Source organism: Dermacentor albipictus, chromosome 6 (genome assembly GCF_038994185.2).
Source record: "Dermacentor albipictus isolate Rhodes 1998 colony chromosome 6, USDA_Dalb.pri_finalv2, whole genome shotgun sequence".
NCBI classification, from domain to species: domain Eukaryota; kingdom Metazoa; phylum Arthropoda; class Arachnida; order Ixodida; family Ixodidae; genus Dermacentor; species Dermacentor albipictus.
Window position 1 is genome coordinate 14,448,592 of NC_091826.1, and position 13,363 is coordinate 14,461,954.

General features: G+C 48.5%; 1 protein-coding gene across 2 annotated transcripts; it reads right to left on the reverse strand.

Annotated features, from left to right (window-relative positions):
* Window positions 1-3,669: 3,669 nt before the first annotated feature.
* LOC139060791 (uncharacterized) lies at window positions 3,670-6,524 on the reverse strand. Of its 2 annotated transcripts, none has more exons than XM_070539939.1 (2): window positions 5,318-6,524; window positions 3,670-4,453 (listed from the first exon to the last, which is right to left on the reverse strand). In XM_070539939.1, exons 1-2 carry the CDS (start codon window positions 6,298-6,300, stop codon window positions 3,985-3,987), a joined length of 1,452 nt encoding a protein of 483 aa, XP_070396040.1. In that variant the 5' UTR covers window positions 6,301-6,524; the 3' UTR covers window positions 3,670-3,984. The 2 variants fall into 2 exon arrangements, with proteins under 2 accessions (XP_070396040.1, XP_070396039.1); XM_070539938.1 differs by having other exon boundaries at window positions 3,670-4,561.
* Window positions 6,525-13,363: the final 6,839 nt, after the last annotated feature.

Below are 13,363 nucleotides of genomic sequence, written 5' to 3' on the forward strand. Positions count from 1 at the left end.
TGATAGGAGTTGATAGAAGGTGCGAAGCACGCGTCTGTTGCGTTGTCTTCGTTACTACTTTGTCTGCTACAACGTTAAGCTTCAGAAAATGCAAAAATTTTCAGTTTCGCCCGCAAAATGAGGCCATGTAAACTGCTACAAAAATACTATGTGCCAGATTCGTTTCTTCTGCCAGCGATAGCTGTTATCGGTGGCCCACTTCCCTAGTCATTTTGATAACCCCCGGCGTCCGTCGCAGGAATCCCAACGTGCTTTGCGAGATATTTATTTTTTAAAAAAAAGTGCCCAAAGTGGATTCAAACTCAGGTCCCATAGAGTAGTAATCAGTGGTTTTATCTCTCAGCCACTCTGCCTTCTTTCCGCTTCATTACATGGATGTAAAGGTTCTTCTGTCTTGAACGCACCATTTAAGCGCTGTGGTCTCAATGGAGCTTTAGTTTAGGATATGCAAGCGGCTTGCGTACGCAATCCGCTTGCGTCCACTAAACTAAAACTCTCTAATAACTGCACTTTTCGCGTGCTTTTGCGGGCTTCTTTCAGGCTTGGAAAAAAATTCCGTCCTTGCCGTTCTGCCTTTTCCGCGCCACCTAAGCACTATGGTCCCAATAACTGTATCACACCAACTAGCCCAAAAGTCTGTAAACTTTTTTTGTGTGTTCTGCGAGCTTTCTTTGCGGACCAGCTTACGAAAGCTTTAGTTAAGCTATCCGTCGACAGTGGTGTATGGGCACGTTATTGCCCAAGCATCCGTTCTGCGAGGTCGTATAGGCACTCTCGCCACTGACACTTTTCAGTTAAATCCTACGTTTCAAACGTAACGTTACGCTCGGGCATCCTGCACGTACCAGCTTGAACGTGCGAAGCACGACGTTAGAACTTGAGACTGACTCCAACCAAATAACTGAATTTTATTAGCCCGACGTTTCGGAGCCCATTCGGCTCCTTCTTCAGGGGGTTGTTCTTCGGGGGGTGGCGGTGTGCCGCTTTTAAAGCGTCTTTTTTGAAGAAAGGAGGGGGGGGGGGGGAACACGGGAGGTGGGGAGACACTCCACAGACGGAAAGGTGGGGGGGAACAAAAGGAAAGGGGGGTTTGTGTTGTTGACCGCTTCCAAGGAGCTGCGATGACCGGTGCTGGGTGGAGTGCTCACGAGGGTGCCCTTGATGGGCCGCGGGGGGGGGGGGGGGGGAGGTTACAGGGTCGCGCCGACGTTCTGTGTTGGTGAAACGAGCGGGAGTCTATCTGGCTGTGCGTCCTTTTCTTCTTTTCGTCATGTCGCCAAGGCCATGGACATAGACCGAGGGTAGGTTGCCCCATCAAGGGCACCCTCGTGAGCACTCCACCCAGCACCGGTCATCGCAGCTCCTTGGAAGCGGTCAACAACACAAACCCCCCTTTCCTTTTGTTCCCCCCCACCTTTCCGTCTGTGGAGTGTCTCCCCACCTCCCGTGTTCCCCCCCCCCTCCTTTCTTCAAAAAAGACGCTTTAAAAGCGGCACACCGCCACCCCCCGAAGAACAACCCCCTGAAGAAGGAGCCGAATGGGCTCCGAAACGTCGGGCTAATAAAATTCAGTTATTTGGTTGGAGTCAGTCTCAAGTTCTAATCAATTTCCCAACCAGACAGGCAATTCTGTCGAAATGTTTAGCTTCAAGCACGACGTGCTTTTAATGAGGCAGTGTGTCGCAAGCCCCTCTAAAGCATGGTTCTCCGCAATGAGTTGTTTTGAGAGTAACAGCGCGCTTCTGCGATTTCATTCGCTTTACTGGCGATACCCAGCGTGTCATAAGAATGTGTGTACCCGTTACCATGAAAGCGACCTTACGCGTAGTGGTTGTAAAGGTATGCCACTCGTGATCAAAAGTGGACGCTCTCAATGCTGACACGAGTGCTCAAGATCTCACCACTGGTCGTACCGCACTCATCATGCGCTAATAGGATCAACGGATTGCGACAGATCCTGCAGGTGCACACATTGCATGCTATCACCTACGGCTGCGATGTAGAAGTGCAGAAATAATCGCTTTTCAAGTCGGTTCAGCCGCCGTGGTGGCGTAGTGGCTTTGGTGTTGCGCTACTAAGCGCGAGGCTGTGGGATCGAATCCCGGCCTTGGCGGCCACATTTCGATAGGGCCAAAATCTCAAAACACCCGTGCATTTGGTTCATGTTAAAGAATCCCAGATGGTCAGAATTAACCCGGAGGCCCTCACTGTACGGCGTGCCTCATAATCATATCGTGGTTTTGGCACGAAAGAACTCAGAATTTAATTTTTTTAAGTCGGTTCTTACGACATTAAGCGTGTCAAGTGGGTCCAACGTGTTACGAAATTTAAAAAAAGAAATTGTGTATATACCATAGTTGGGTACTGAAAGCACTATCTCCATGTACGTAGAGAAACTTGTCCGATTCCTCGTGTTCGTTAAGGCGAAAGCCGCTCCGCATGTCAGTGTTACATCAATTTTCTTCTCATATTTCGGTGTTCGAAACGTACTTCACAGGTGCTTTTCGTCGTCTGTGACGATACAGCACGCTACATAAAATCAATGTGAATTGTTGCGAAATCCGGTGTCGAGAATCTCATTAAACTTTCATACATGCAATTTGTCAAGCATCTGGCTTAATATCCTGGATAGATAACTCCCGTAATCACTTCTCGCTTAATTTTAAATATGATTGAACGTATTGTACAATATACAATGTACAAGGGGAGAGTGTAAATGAGGAACAACTTAAAGGAGATAGTATCTGGTGCATCAGGACAACGCTACTCCTATAAAAAACGACTCACATGATGCACTTAGAGTGTTACGTGCGCTGAAGGAGCTAAATGTAATTCTACAATAACGCTTACTGTTCGGACACACCCTTGGTGAGACCGAAAAATCGTGATTGATTTGCCCGAGTCGAAACCACAAATGTGTAGACTGACTAAACTGACTAAAAGCGGATACTTCTTCCTGAAAAACTGAAAATTATTGAGCACCTTCGAAGTTTACCTGTTTCAAGAAATCTCTAAGGAACTTTGATACCTGCTCAACAATCGCCGCTCCCCTGCACTAGAACAATCCGGAACAGCCCCCCTTGCATGGGATCTAATCCTGTACACATTAAGTGTTGTTCTGTGCCCTTATACATTCGAAAATAAACGAATATTCAACTATTTGGACTAGTGCATTCTGGTATACGAACCAAATAGCAAAAACTATTCAGTTCGTATTCAAAATTTCGAGTATTCGCACACCCCTTGATCTTGGGCAACTTTTGCCAAATTCCAATAAGTACGTGGTCGAGTCTCCAGCAGTATTGTTGCCAGCGCCCTCTGCCGTCGTTTTTCGAAAACTGCACATCCCTATTATATCTCCTGTGCAGTCCGTGGCGTTGCGCTCTGTGCAGAAAGAATCTCCAATATGCACGTGCGGCGGCGAAGATAAACAAGACTCCGTGTACTGAGCGCACGATAATCACTCATAACCAGGTTAACTGAAAATAGGACGTCTCAGAGAAGCTACATATGTAAATTAACAAGTCCTAATGCTTAAGGGGACGATTTCACAACACCCACATCATTGCGTGTGTTGATAGTGTAAAGTGAGAGAGCAGTAAACGTAAGGCGCCGCCCCGCTTATGGGCAACCCACATATTGAGCGGTCGATCTTTGTAAGCTGCACCGTCCAGACTCGCCGAAATATTTTAATCAACATGATCGCGCTGTTGACCATTTGGCGCTGGAGACTAGTCGCCCTGTGAATTTCCATACAGGCAGCGGTCGATCACTAAGCTTCTGACCTCGCGGTACATCTTGCCAATTTCGAAGCTTTAGCTGCAACAATTTGGGCAGTGAGGGAACGAAATACAGTTCAGCAAGGCGGTGATCGTTCACGTCGATTCAGTCCGTACAGCGCTGACAGCCCAGCAGCCGATGGTCAAATCAGTTCCAGCACTGCCCTGTGCCTACTTAAACAGTAAAACCTGCACCGGGCAGGCCTTAGCAATCCTCCTCTTCGCTATCCAGTTCATCGATGAGCCGGCTTACGGGCACCACGGTGTGCTCGTCAAGAGCCTTCTTCAGATCGCGCGACATGTTGGCCATGTTGTCCGTGAGCTTGTTGATGCAGTACCGCAGGTCCTCTTCCTCGGAGATGCTCAGGCCCTCTTTCCTCTTGGGCACTGGCTTGGCACCCATGGCGCGCCGGAACAAGTCCTGCACTTCGGTCATGTGAGCCGTCAGCTGGTTGACGCTCGCCACGAGCGGTGCCATGGTGTCACTCTGAACGCCTGCTCTGCCCCTGCCGCTGGTTCCCGAACTAGACGGCTGCATGGGCGACTCGTCGAGCTGGAAGCTCACGTTGGCCCGGTTCGCCATGGATATGAGGCCCTCGCCGTCGTCCATCGTCGCGTGGGCGCGGACTTGCAACTGCTGTCCCGTCGGGCTTCCAGTCCTGGCCTCCGCCGCCCTGGAGGACATCAGGACATCGAGTGGGTCAACGGGTCTCGCGATGGCCCTCGAGACACCCGCGAGATTGTGCGCGAGCCGGCCGACATTTTCCTCAAGAGGGATCAGCCTACGAAGCACGGAGGAAGGGAAAAAATAAAGGAGTTGCCTAAACGTCACATTAAGTTGTTGTCCTTATTCTTATTTTATTTTTATTTATTTATTTATTTATTTATTTATTTATTTATTTATTTATTTATTTATTTATTTATTTATTTATTGGAGAAACCACGGACGTGTTTGGCAAAATGAACAAATCCTCCCCTCCTCTATGCTCTAGCTTTTCCCGATAATTCTCGGTTAACAGTTAAAGACAGCCATCTTGAAATGGGTTCTGACAAAATTTATAAATATTTCACTTCAAAGTGCAAGGTATTGCTACGGATGACCTCTTTGCTGAAGGCACTGCCATTCTTCACGGGGCGTTCGACATGCCATGTTCCGTTAGCAATGACGAAAGGCTATATTTTTCCAATCTGGTAATGCTTACACCTAATAATTAGCTGATGCGTAGATATATTTAGCCGGCAATTAAATTCTTTGTATACAGAAACGCAGCGTTGGCTGACTTCACAACAATTAAATATTTAAGTAGTCCGTAATTGCGGATATCGGCTCCCTATAATATCCACAAAGCACCATCCCAACACCTTGACTTGCTTTCAAGGTAGTCTCCCCAGGGCCACATTAAATATATATGTAAATTCGATACGTTTAACTAATATATAAGATAATATGCGACTGAATGGGATATGATGAAAGAGCGACACTAGTAAAAAATATATTGCATGATACTACAAGCCTGCAAATTTTTTTGACAACGCACCTACTCGCCATGGGAGCTCCGGCATGCGGTGGAAAAGGGTTAGGCTTAAGCGACTGTGTGAGCGCGTCCATCTGCGATGCCAGCTTGCGGAAGTAGATGCTCAGGTCTATGTGTTCCCGGACCGGTTCCGAGGACAGCTGCTCGACCGACTCCACCTTAGGCGGCGGCGGCGCGTACAGCTGCGGGAACGGCGTCGGGTGGCTGAGCGCGTTGCTCACGTTCTCTCGGTTGTGCATGCCGCCGATGATGCTGCTGGCCGCGACCTTGGAGGCGAACGCGTCCGAGGCCATGGCCTCGGCCAAAGGCACGCCGCTCCCAGCCACGCTCGCGGCCGCCATTAGCGTCGCTTCGTCGATCTTGGTGTAATCGGACACGGTGCGCAGCTCCTGCAGCAGCATCTTCAGCAGCTGGATCAAGCGCAGCATGTTGCTTTCCCACACCTCCCAGATCGGGTCGTCCTCGTAGGGCCGCGGATGCTCGGGCTCCGGTTCCTCCGCCTTGGGCTTGGGAGTCGGCGGAGGCTTGGGTCTCCGAGATATGTGGCTAGTCGTGGGAAGCTTGAGCCCTTCGTCCGAGCCCAGCGAGCCAGACACGGTCTGGCGCGCGACGATCTCGCCGTCGTTGAATTTCTGCGTGGCCACGAACTGCGACGCCATAGAGACGGGCACCTGGACCGTCAAGAAGTGCGTCGACGAACCACTGCGCCCCGGAGCGCCGGTCGTGACCTTGGTGTTCACAGAGAAGTCTTTGCCGATCTGAGGCATGACCTTGCGGCCGCTACCCCTGCTGCCTCCTGCCCCCGACTGTTGTACCGAGAAATCCGGAGGATTGCTCGGGAAGGTCGCGGCCGCCGAAGAGGGCCTCGTGGGACTCGGGCCGCGCTGGTAGATGCTGTCGACGATGTCCTTGAGCTGAAGAGACTGGCAGCTGATCTGGCGCGCCAGGCGGCAGATCTCGTCGCGTCGCGCCTGATTGAACGCCATCACTTCGCTTGCTTGGTTCGACAGCTATCGGAAGATTCTGACACTCTGCCTGGACGTCGCGCGTCGCACTTACTCGCCGCGTTGCGTGCGACAAATTTTGGATGGTCTAACGTAATTTAGTCCGGGGGGCCCCTGAATCTGGCCCCTCCTGTAGCCCGGAAGAATCTTTTAGGCGCCCGTCATTCTCTTCGAGGCGCGAGCCCGTTGCCCATGTTGATATCGATTTTTTAACACACGGCACATACCCACAAGAACCATCTACCAGTCACTGAGAAATCACATAACTATAACTACAATTAAATCTCAATATGTACAACAAAATAAAATCGGCAGTTGCTGTGGCATTACAAGATTAAAAGTAAGTTGTAATAAAAAAGCCATGTGACAAAAAAATGAATCGAAGCAGTACCGGCACCGTTAGTAATGTAACCTGTCCGGTGCTTCTGCAAACTTATGAAGATCATTAAAAATTGCCTTGTGGCTGCGGCCAAACTTTAAGGCTTCAACCGATAATTCGGAGCAGTAATACAAAACGCAAGATGATAAAATAGCCCATCCTTCTTTATGTAACGATCTATGACTGCGCTTCCTTCTTCATCCTCTTCGGAAGCCAAGTAGTGACCCCATCTGGAACGTGTTTTTAAGACAAGCCCCAGCCTAAACATCAAGAGATAAGTATGAGCTTCAGCCAGCAAGATACGTCGCCAGGGAACCATTTACTATAAGCACTGTACCTGATGTGCTCTGCTCACGTATGGTCATTGTTAAATAAGGCGTCGCTGCCTACCGCAGCGCCATGAGAAGGCGTGTGCTTGGAACCACCCAAGGGGGAGGAAGAGGAGTATGGAATAAAGGCAGAGAATGAGTGATGCCTCCATTGCTGTCATACTGAGTAATATGCACGATATAACATATTTGGCGACGAGAATTTAACAACCCATGTGCTACCGCCTTGCCCTTCATCTGTGCCGTCGATTACTGCATATCATCCTCTACGATGAGTATTTCGGGGCTACAACCGCCACCCCCGTTCCTATCGTCACCTGGACAACCGGTCATCCCATGGGAGCAATGGATTCAAGCGTTCAAGAACTACATGGTGGCGTCGGGCGCCTCTGATCTACCTGCCAGGCATCGGAAGGCGATTCTGCTCAACTGCTTGGGCTTGGAAGGACAACGTATCTTCCAGACTCTTAGATCGGAGGACGACCCACGCTTTTTGGCTTCGAGCGCCACCTGAGGTACGTTGAGGACTCCTGCCCCAGATGAGTTCGACTGCGCTATTGCGACGCTTGAAGGTCACTCGTAGTTGACAAGAGCTCTGTCAATGTCACCGCAGCGCGTCACCGTTTCCGTCGACGTGCACAAGCCCCAGGTGAGACTGCGGTCGTTTACGTCACCGCTCTACGAGGTCCCGTAAGAGCGTGCAACTTCGGTGACTTGGCGGACGACATGATGCGCGACCAGCTTATTGAAAAAACTACTAACGAATACTTGCGTGAACGTCTTTTACTGGAAGAGTCTCTTACGCTTTCCCGGGCCCTTACCATTGCGAGGCAGCATGATCAGGCGACTGGAGAAGCGAGAGAACTTGCACGACATGAAGCACAAGTGCAGCACGTTAAAAATACAAACACGTCAAATATGAGAGAAAAGCACTGTGGCACGCGCACATGCTATACGACGCCAACTGAAAGTCGTCGAGCTCTGAAAGAGCAAGAATGTTATCGTTGTGGCTCTTTGGACCATCTGGCGAATTGTCCTCACTGCAAAGCTAAGACACATCAGTGTCGCAGATGTGGCAAGACTGGCCATCTGGAAAGGGTGTCCAAGTCTTTCCGAAAGTCTGACAAAGAAATTCAGCATGTCACAGAAGACGACACTGATACAACTGATACGGACGATCACATAAGTGTTTGTCACATCTGGAGCCGTAAGAAGGGAATTTATGCAGTGTTGGAAATTGAAGGAATTTCCGTGTCGTTCCTGATTGACACTAGATATCGGTTTCAATGCTAGCCGAAGAAACTTACCGACGTCATTTCGATACTGTATTTCCTCTGACAACAACATCCGTCCAGCTCCTCTATTATTCTAAGTCAGCAATTCCTATAAAAGGATGTTTCATTGCTCCAGTTTCATTTCATGGCCGATGCCCTTCTGTACGTTGCGTCGGGAGGAACAACCATTTTTGGTTTATATGGTATCGCGGCTCTGGATATGAAGATTCAAGGGTCACATTTTTATGACAGTTAAGGGATTAAAGGTACAGTAAAGAGGAAAGAGAAATCAACTTAGACTGATAAAGTATTCTTTAAAACCCTATCCAAGTTAATTTCGCGGTAACGTGTTGATTAAAAGAGAAAACGAAGGTTAAAGTTTATTTGAATTTCGCACCGGTATCCCAGCGCCGGCACGTCTGTGTGATGTCGGACATTTCAGAGTATTCGGTTGCGTTTGGGGCACTGCGGCTGAGTAAAAGTTCTTGAAACTTGCTAAATTCAGTCTATGGGTGCTTTAACATACACACTTTAGGATACCGATAACAAATTTATGAGCCTCAAGCAGACATCAAAAATCCGTGACATCACGGCGTACTGGTGTCGAAACTTGAAGACGGCGTCGCCAGTCGTCTTTCATTTAAAGCGTATTGTCTAGCTAACAAGGACTCCTCTTGCGGCAAAAGCGAGCTTCTTCTTTCTTTTCCTTTTTTTTGGCATTGTAGGAGGATTACTTACTGATACACACAGTTAAAGTAAATATTGTATTTAGTGTCGCGTATTTTGTTTAATGTCATGTAAATTGTTTTGGCCGTTGAATCTCAATACGGAATTCTCGGACACGTGCCTGCCTCCTTACTTTTTATGATTAAAGTAATTCTAGCGAATATTTTTCTATTTTCGGGAAGTCATGCGCTTCGTACGTACGACATCATAAACGATGAGCAGCTCCTGTATGAAAGTGATGGCAGAAATTCTAGACCACTTAAGAAGCCTCGGGAGGCAGTGGGCGTCATACTGTAAGCGTCCACCTAACCTAGAGGACGTGTCCCTTTCGTCTGCTGCTGAAGTTCTGATTGGCTGGGCTAGGGTACGCGTGATCGAAAATAAGACAGGCACCTCCAGCCAATCAGAACTTCAGCAGCAGGCGAAATAAGAATGTCCACTAGGTGGGCGCTTACAAACACGGATGATGGAAACTAAGGAGATGCCCCGAGGTCACTCTTTGTGCAGCTAAAGTGAAGCCGGAAATTGGCGTTGCTCATGGCGTTGCTCATGGCGTTGCTCCGCCTATCGGGCCAGCTCTCCTCTCTTGTTTACATTTCTCGCGAAACCACGCCGCGCTGCGCGAAACCGTGCTGCTCGGACCCGCGCGCTCCGCAGCAATACTAAACAATCATTAGCACGTCAGCATGATTCCGCCAAAGAGGGCAATATTCCCCGCGGATATTCCTTCGTCCGTTGCCATTGCCGTGATGCGGTACATTGCGTACAGCGTTTCATGCGCGTTCATTTCACGAACTTTAGTCCTTCTTGTCCCACCTGGCCACAGCAAAATCCGGGAGAGCACGGTCCAGCTAACGCAGCGCAACAAAACACGGAGACGAAGGCGAACCTGCCCGCACGGCGCCTTTGCCACGCGGTACGAAACCTACGGAGCAACACGTGTGAGCGCACAGAACACGGAGGAAGGAAACTAAGGAGAGGCCCTACCCCCTCCGTGCTCTAGAAGAAAAGTGTGGCGGAAATGACGTAGTAGGTTCTCATTTTTGCTGCTTTTTTATTTTTTTTGCTGTATGGCCACGCCTTTTGGGCCACAATGGCGGCATTGTTTGAGCGCTCCACGGAGGAAGGAAACTAAGGAGAGGCCCTACCCCCTCCGCGCGCTAGGAGAAAAGTGTGGCGGAAATGACGTATAAGTTCTTATTTTTTTGCTGCTTTTTCATTTTTTTTGCTTCATGGCCACGCCTTATGGGCCACAATGGCGGCGTTGTTCTGATTTTTTGAGCGCTCACACGTGTTGCTCTGGTAGGTTTCGTGCCGTGTCAAAGGCGCTGTGTGGGCGGGTTTGCGTTAGTCACCGTGTCTTGTTGCGCTGTGTTACCTGCACCGTGCTCTGGCGGATGTTGCGCGAGCGCGCGCGCTCCGCGCGAAACCACGCGCAGCGCGGCGTGGTTTCGCGAAAGATGTAAACAAGAGAGGAGGGTGGCACAAAAGGCGGAGCATCGCCATGAGCAACGCCAACTTCCGGCTTCACTTTTGCTTCACAAAGAGTGACGTCAGGGCCTCTCCTTAGTTTCCTTCCTCCGTGGGGTAGGGCCTCTCCTTAGTTTCCTTCCGCCATGCTTACAAAAAACCCACTTAGTTTCACACTTCGTAAATGTAGAGCAGCCTCCGCGCCTAACTTTACGAGTGAAATACGAGGGGACGTGTCATGAAAAGCTCGCAAAAATAGGCGTTCTTGATAAATTTGAAAAAATGTCGCCGGTTACCCCTCGCCGGAAATAACGCACAGCCGAAAACGTTGACAACGCAGCGCAGTTCTTTAGCACGTCCACCGAAATCAGACGACGACCGCGGGGAGCTGCAAATCTCGGAGGCCATGGCCTGGGATTTATATCATACCGCTAACCACCAGGTGCACGCGTCGTCTGCTTAGGTGCTATAAAAAGCTGCTAATAACCAAACTAGGCACTTACCAGGCTGTCAAGACAGTTTTAATAGCATATACTACTCATTCACGACGAATTTAGCCAAAGCAAAATTGTATTGCGGTTGCCTTTAACTGTACGTATGTCTTATTTTTTTTTATTTTATGTGAGGTTTCCTTTGTCTCTTCCGAGGGGTTTGGCGTGCGGCGCTTCCTTGCCGGGTATATTTATGGATGCATATACAAAAACGTATATGTGCTCCGAATGCAAAGTCCAGCAAACGGGTTTACATAAATCACGTATGCTGACGGACATAGTGCGAGTAACCGCATTTTCGTTGCGTGCAATACGAAAATGGTGAATTCCTATGTAAAACTGTAAGACATTATGTGCACTCTTAGGCACCTCTAAAGCACACCGACATCTTAATGGAATAGCGTATTATATTCGGCGCCTTCTTTGATTTCCTTGATTTGCTATATGTGACACCGTGTGTGTGCCTATTAATTCTTGGCAAAGCCTCCAGGGGTACAGAAGCCTTTTTTTGTGTGTGTGTGTCTACTTGGATCTTTACATTACAGAAAACTTCGCAAAATTTGTTTAGTTCCATAGCCTGGCTGGCTAGTAACGGGACCAATTGTTCGACGTACCCACGTAATTCGGCAAGCAGTTACCATAGTGACGAAAGGAAAACAAAACTGTACTTATATGTATGTGCCAATGTGAGGCAAGGGTTAAAGAAGTTGTGACCTTTGCGGTGCATAAACATTCATTTCGCGGGATTGCACGTTGCATAGGAGGAAAGTAAACACACCTGTACGCATCTCCGTTAGCTGTACAGCATTTTAACAGTTTCCCCGAAGCTTCGCGGCACATGGACTGCAGCATGCGGGTTGGGATTCCATTTTTCACTGCTGCTCGCGCGCGTCGTGTCTCAGTTCCCCAGTACTGGACGCCCCAGTGAGCATCAGTGATCAGCAATCCAACGCAAGCCGCATGCTACGTCACGAGACGCATCCTCTTATCGCACGCTGCTCTCAGGTGGCCAGAAAGCGCCATCTCTTTCATCGCCAGTCACAGAGTCGAGGCGGTCACCGTCCACACACACCTCGCAAATACTGGACAGACTTCCGCGGATAAAACGAAGTCGCCGAGTAAAGTGAGCTTCTCCACATGATGCCTTCCAGTGTGGAGAGGCCAGCTTGACGAGACGCTTTCAGGAGGCTGCGCACAGATCCGTAGCATTATATAAATGCCAATGAAATGCGTTATCGGGCATATCCCTTCTGCTCTCCAATGCACTTGGCACGCACTTTCGCGTTCCACGTGCGTCACTGCCGCAGATTTCACGCACTAGAACAACCCACTTCTTCACGCCGCTTTCGTCGGCACCTTGTTGGACATCTCGAGAAACGCGAACTGAATAACAATGGAATCCTATCCGTTTACTGTGCACAGAATCATCTGCGGTGCCAGTGATTTGCAGCCACCGCGTTCAAAGTACTCTAAACAGCTAAATTATAGTATTCGTGTTCTAGTATGGCTGAAGTTATTAATTAAATTAATTAATCAATCAAAATTATCACTACATTGACTATCAATAGTATTGCGACATTTCGCTATGAAACTATTGACAGTGTAATAAAAAAACTAGACTATCGGTGATATTGTGATATTTTGTTATTGACAGCGTGATCGTGTTTTCCAATTATTGGCTAGTGATACTACCAGAAATTTTGCTCTAACTGTCCATCGGCAATATTCGGTTTATGCAACTGGTAGCAGGGAAACGTTGCAAAGTTGTTGTAGCAATTTTTACCTACGGTCATGTGATTTTACATTAGAGTTTTAACAGTGCCATGTTACTGTATGGCAAGTCTATAGATAACCTAGTGTGCTGTCGATGGTTTTTGTATTAGCAATATTTCAATAATGACTCAATTATCGATAGTCGAAATTTTAATGCGTAATGTAACCGCGCAAACGACAACGGACGAAGAAGGAAACACACTGGACAAGCGCAGTATGTTTCCTTCTACATACGCTGTTGTTTGCACAGTTACATTACGCATTGAAATATTGACCACCAACTAGCCCGCCTTTCTCTGTTACATATTGATAGTCTTGCACCACTGGGCTGTAGGACACGTTGCCTATAGGTCAAGGAGCTTTGTTCTAGGTCTGCGCACCAATCTGGAAAGTTCACAGCTATAACTTATTTATGAAACAAAGAATTCTGGCGGCTCCGTCAGCACTCGAGTCAAATGCCGCGACCTACGAGCAAGTGAAACACACGCGACTGATTTCTTCCATTGCTTTTGACAACTAGGCCGACGTTCAGTACAACTGTGCTTCAGTACGTTTTATAGAAACTGTTCTTGCCAGGCTTACACGTGATAATGTATGTCCAAA

What these genes read in the sequence shown, in the direction of transcription:
- LOC139060791 (XM_070539938.1), bottom strand. Translation starts at nt 6,300, where the DNA reads ATGGCGTTCAATCAGGCGCGACGCGACGAGATCTGCCGCCTGGCGCGC. An exon ending in GGAGCTCCCATGGCGAGTAG is followed by an intron (nt 4,562 to 5,317) that starts GTGCGTTGTCAA and finishes CGTGCTTCGTAG; the next exon opens with GCTGATCCCTCTTGAGGAAA.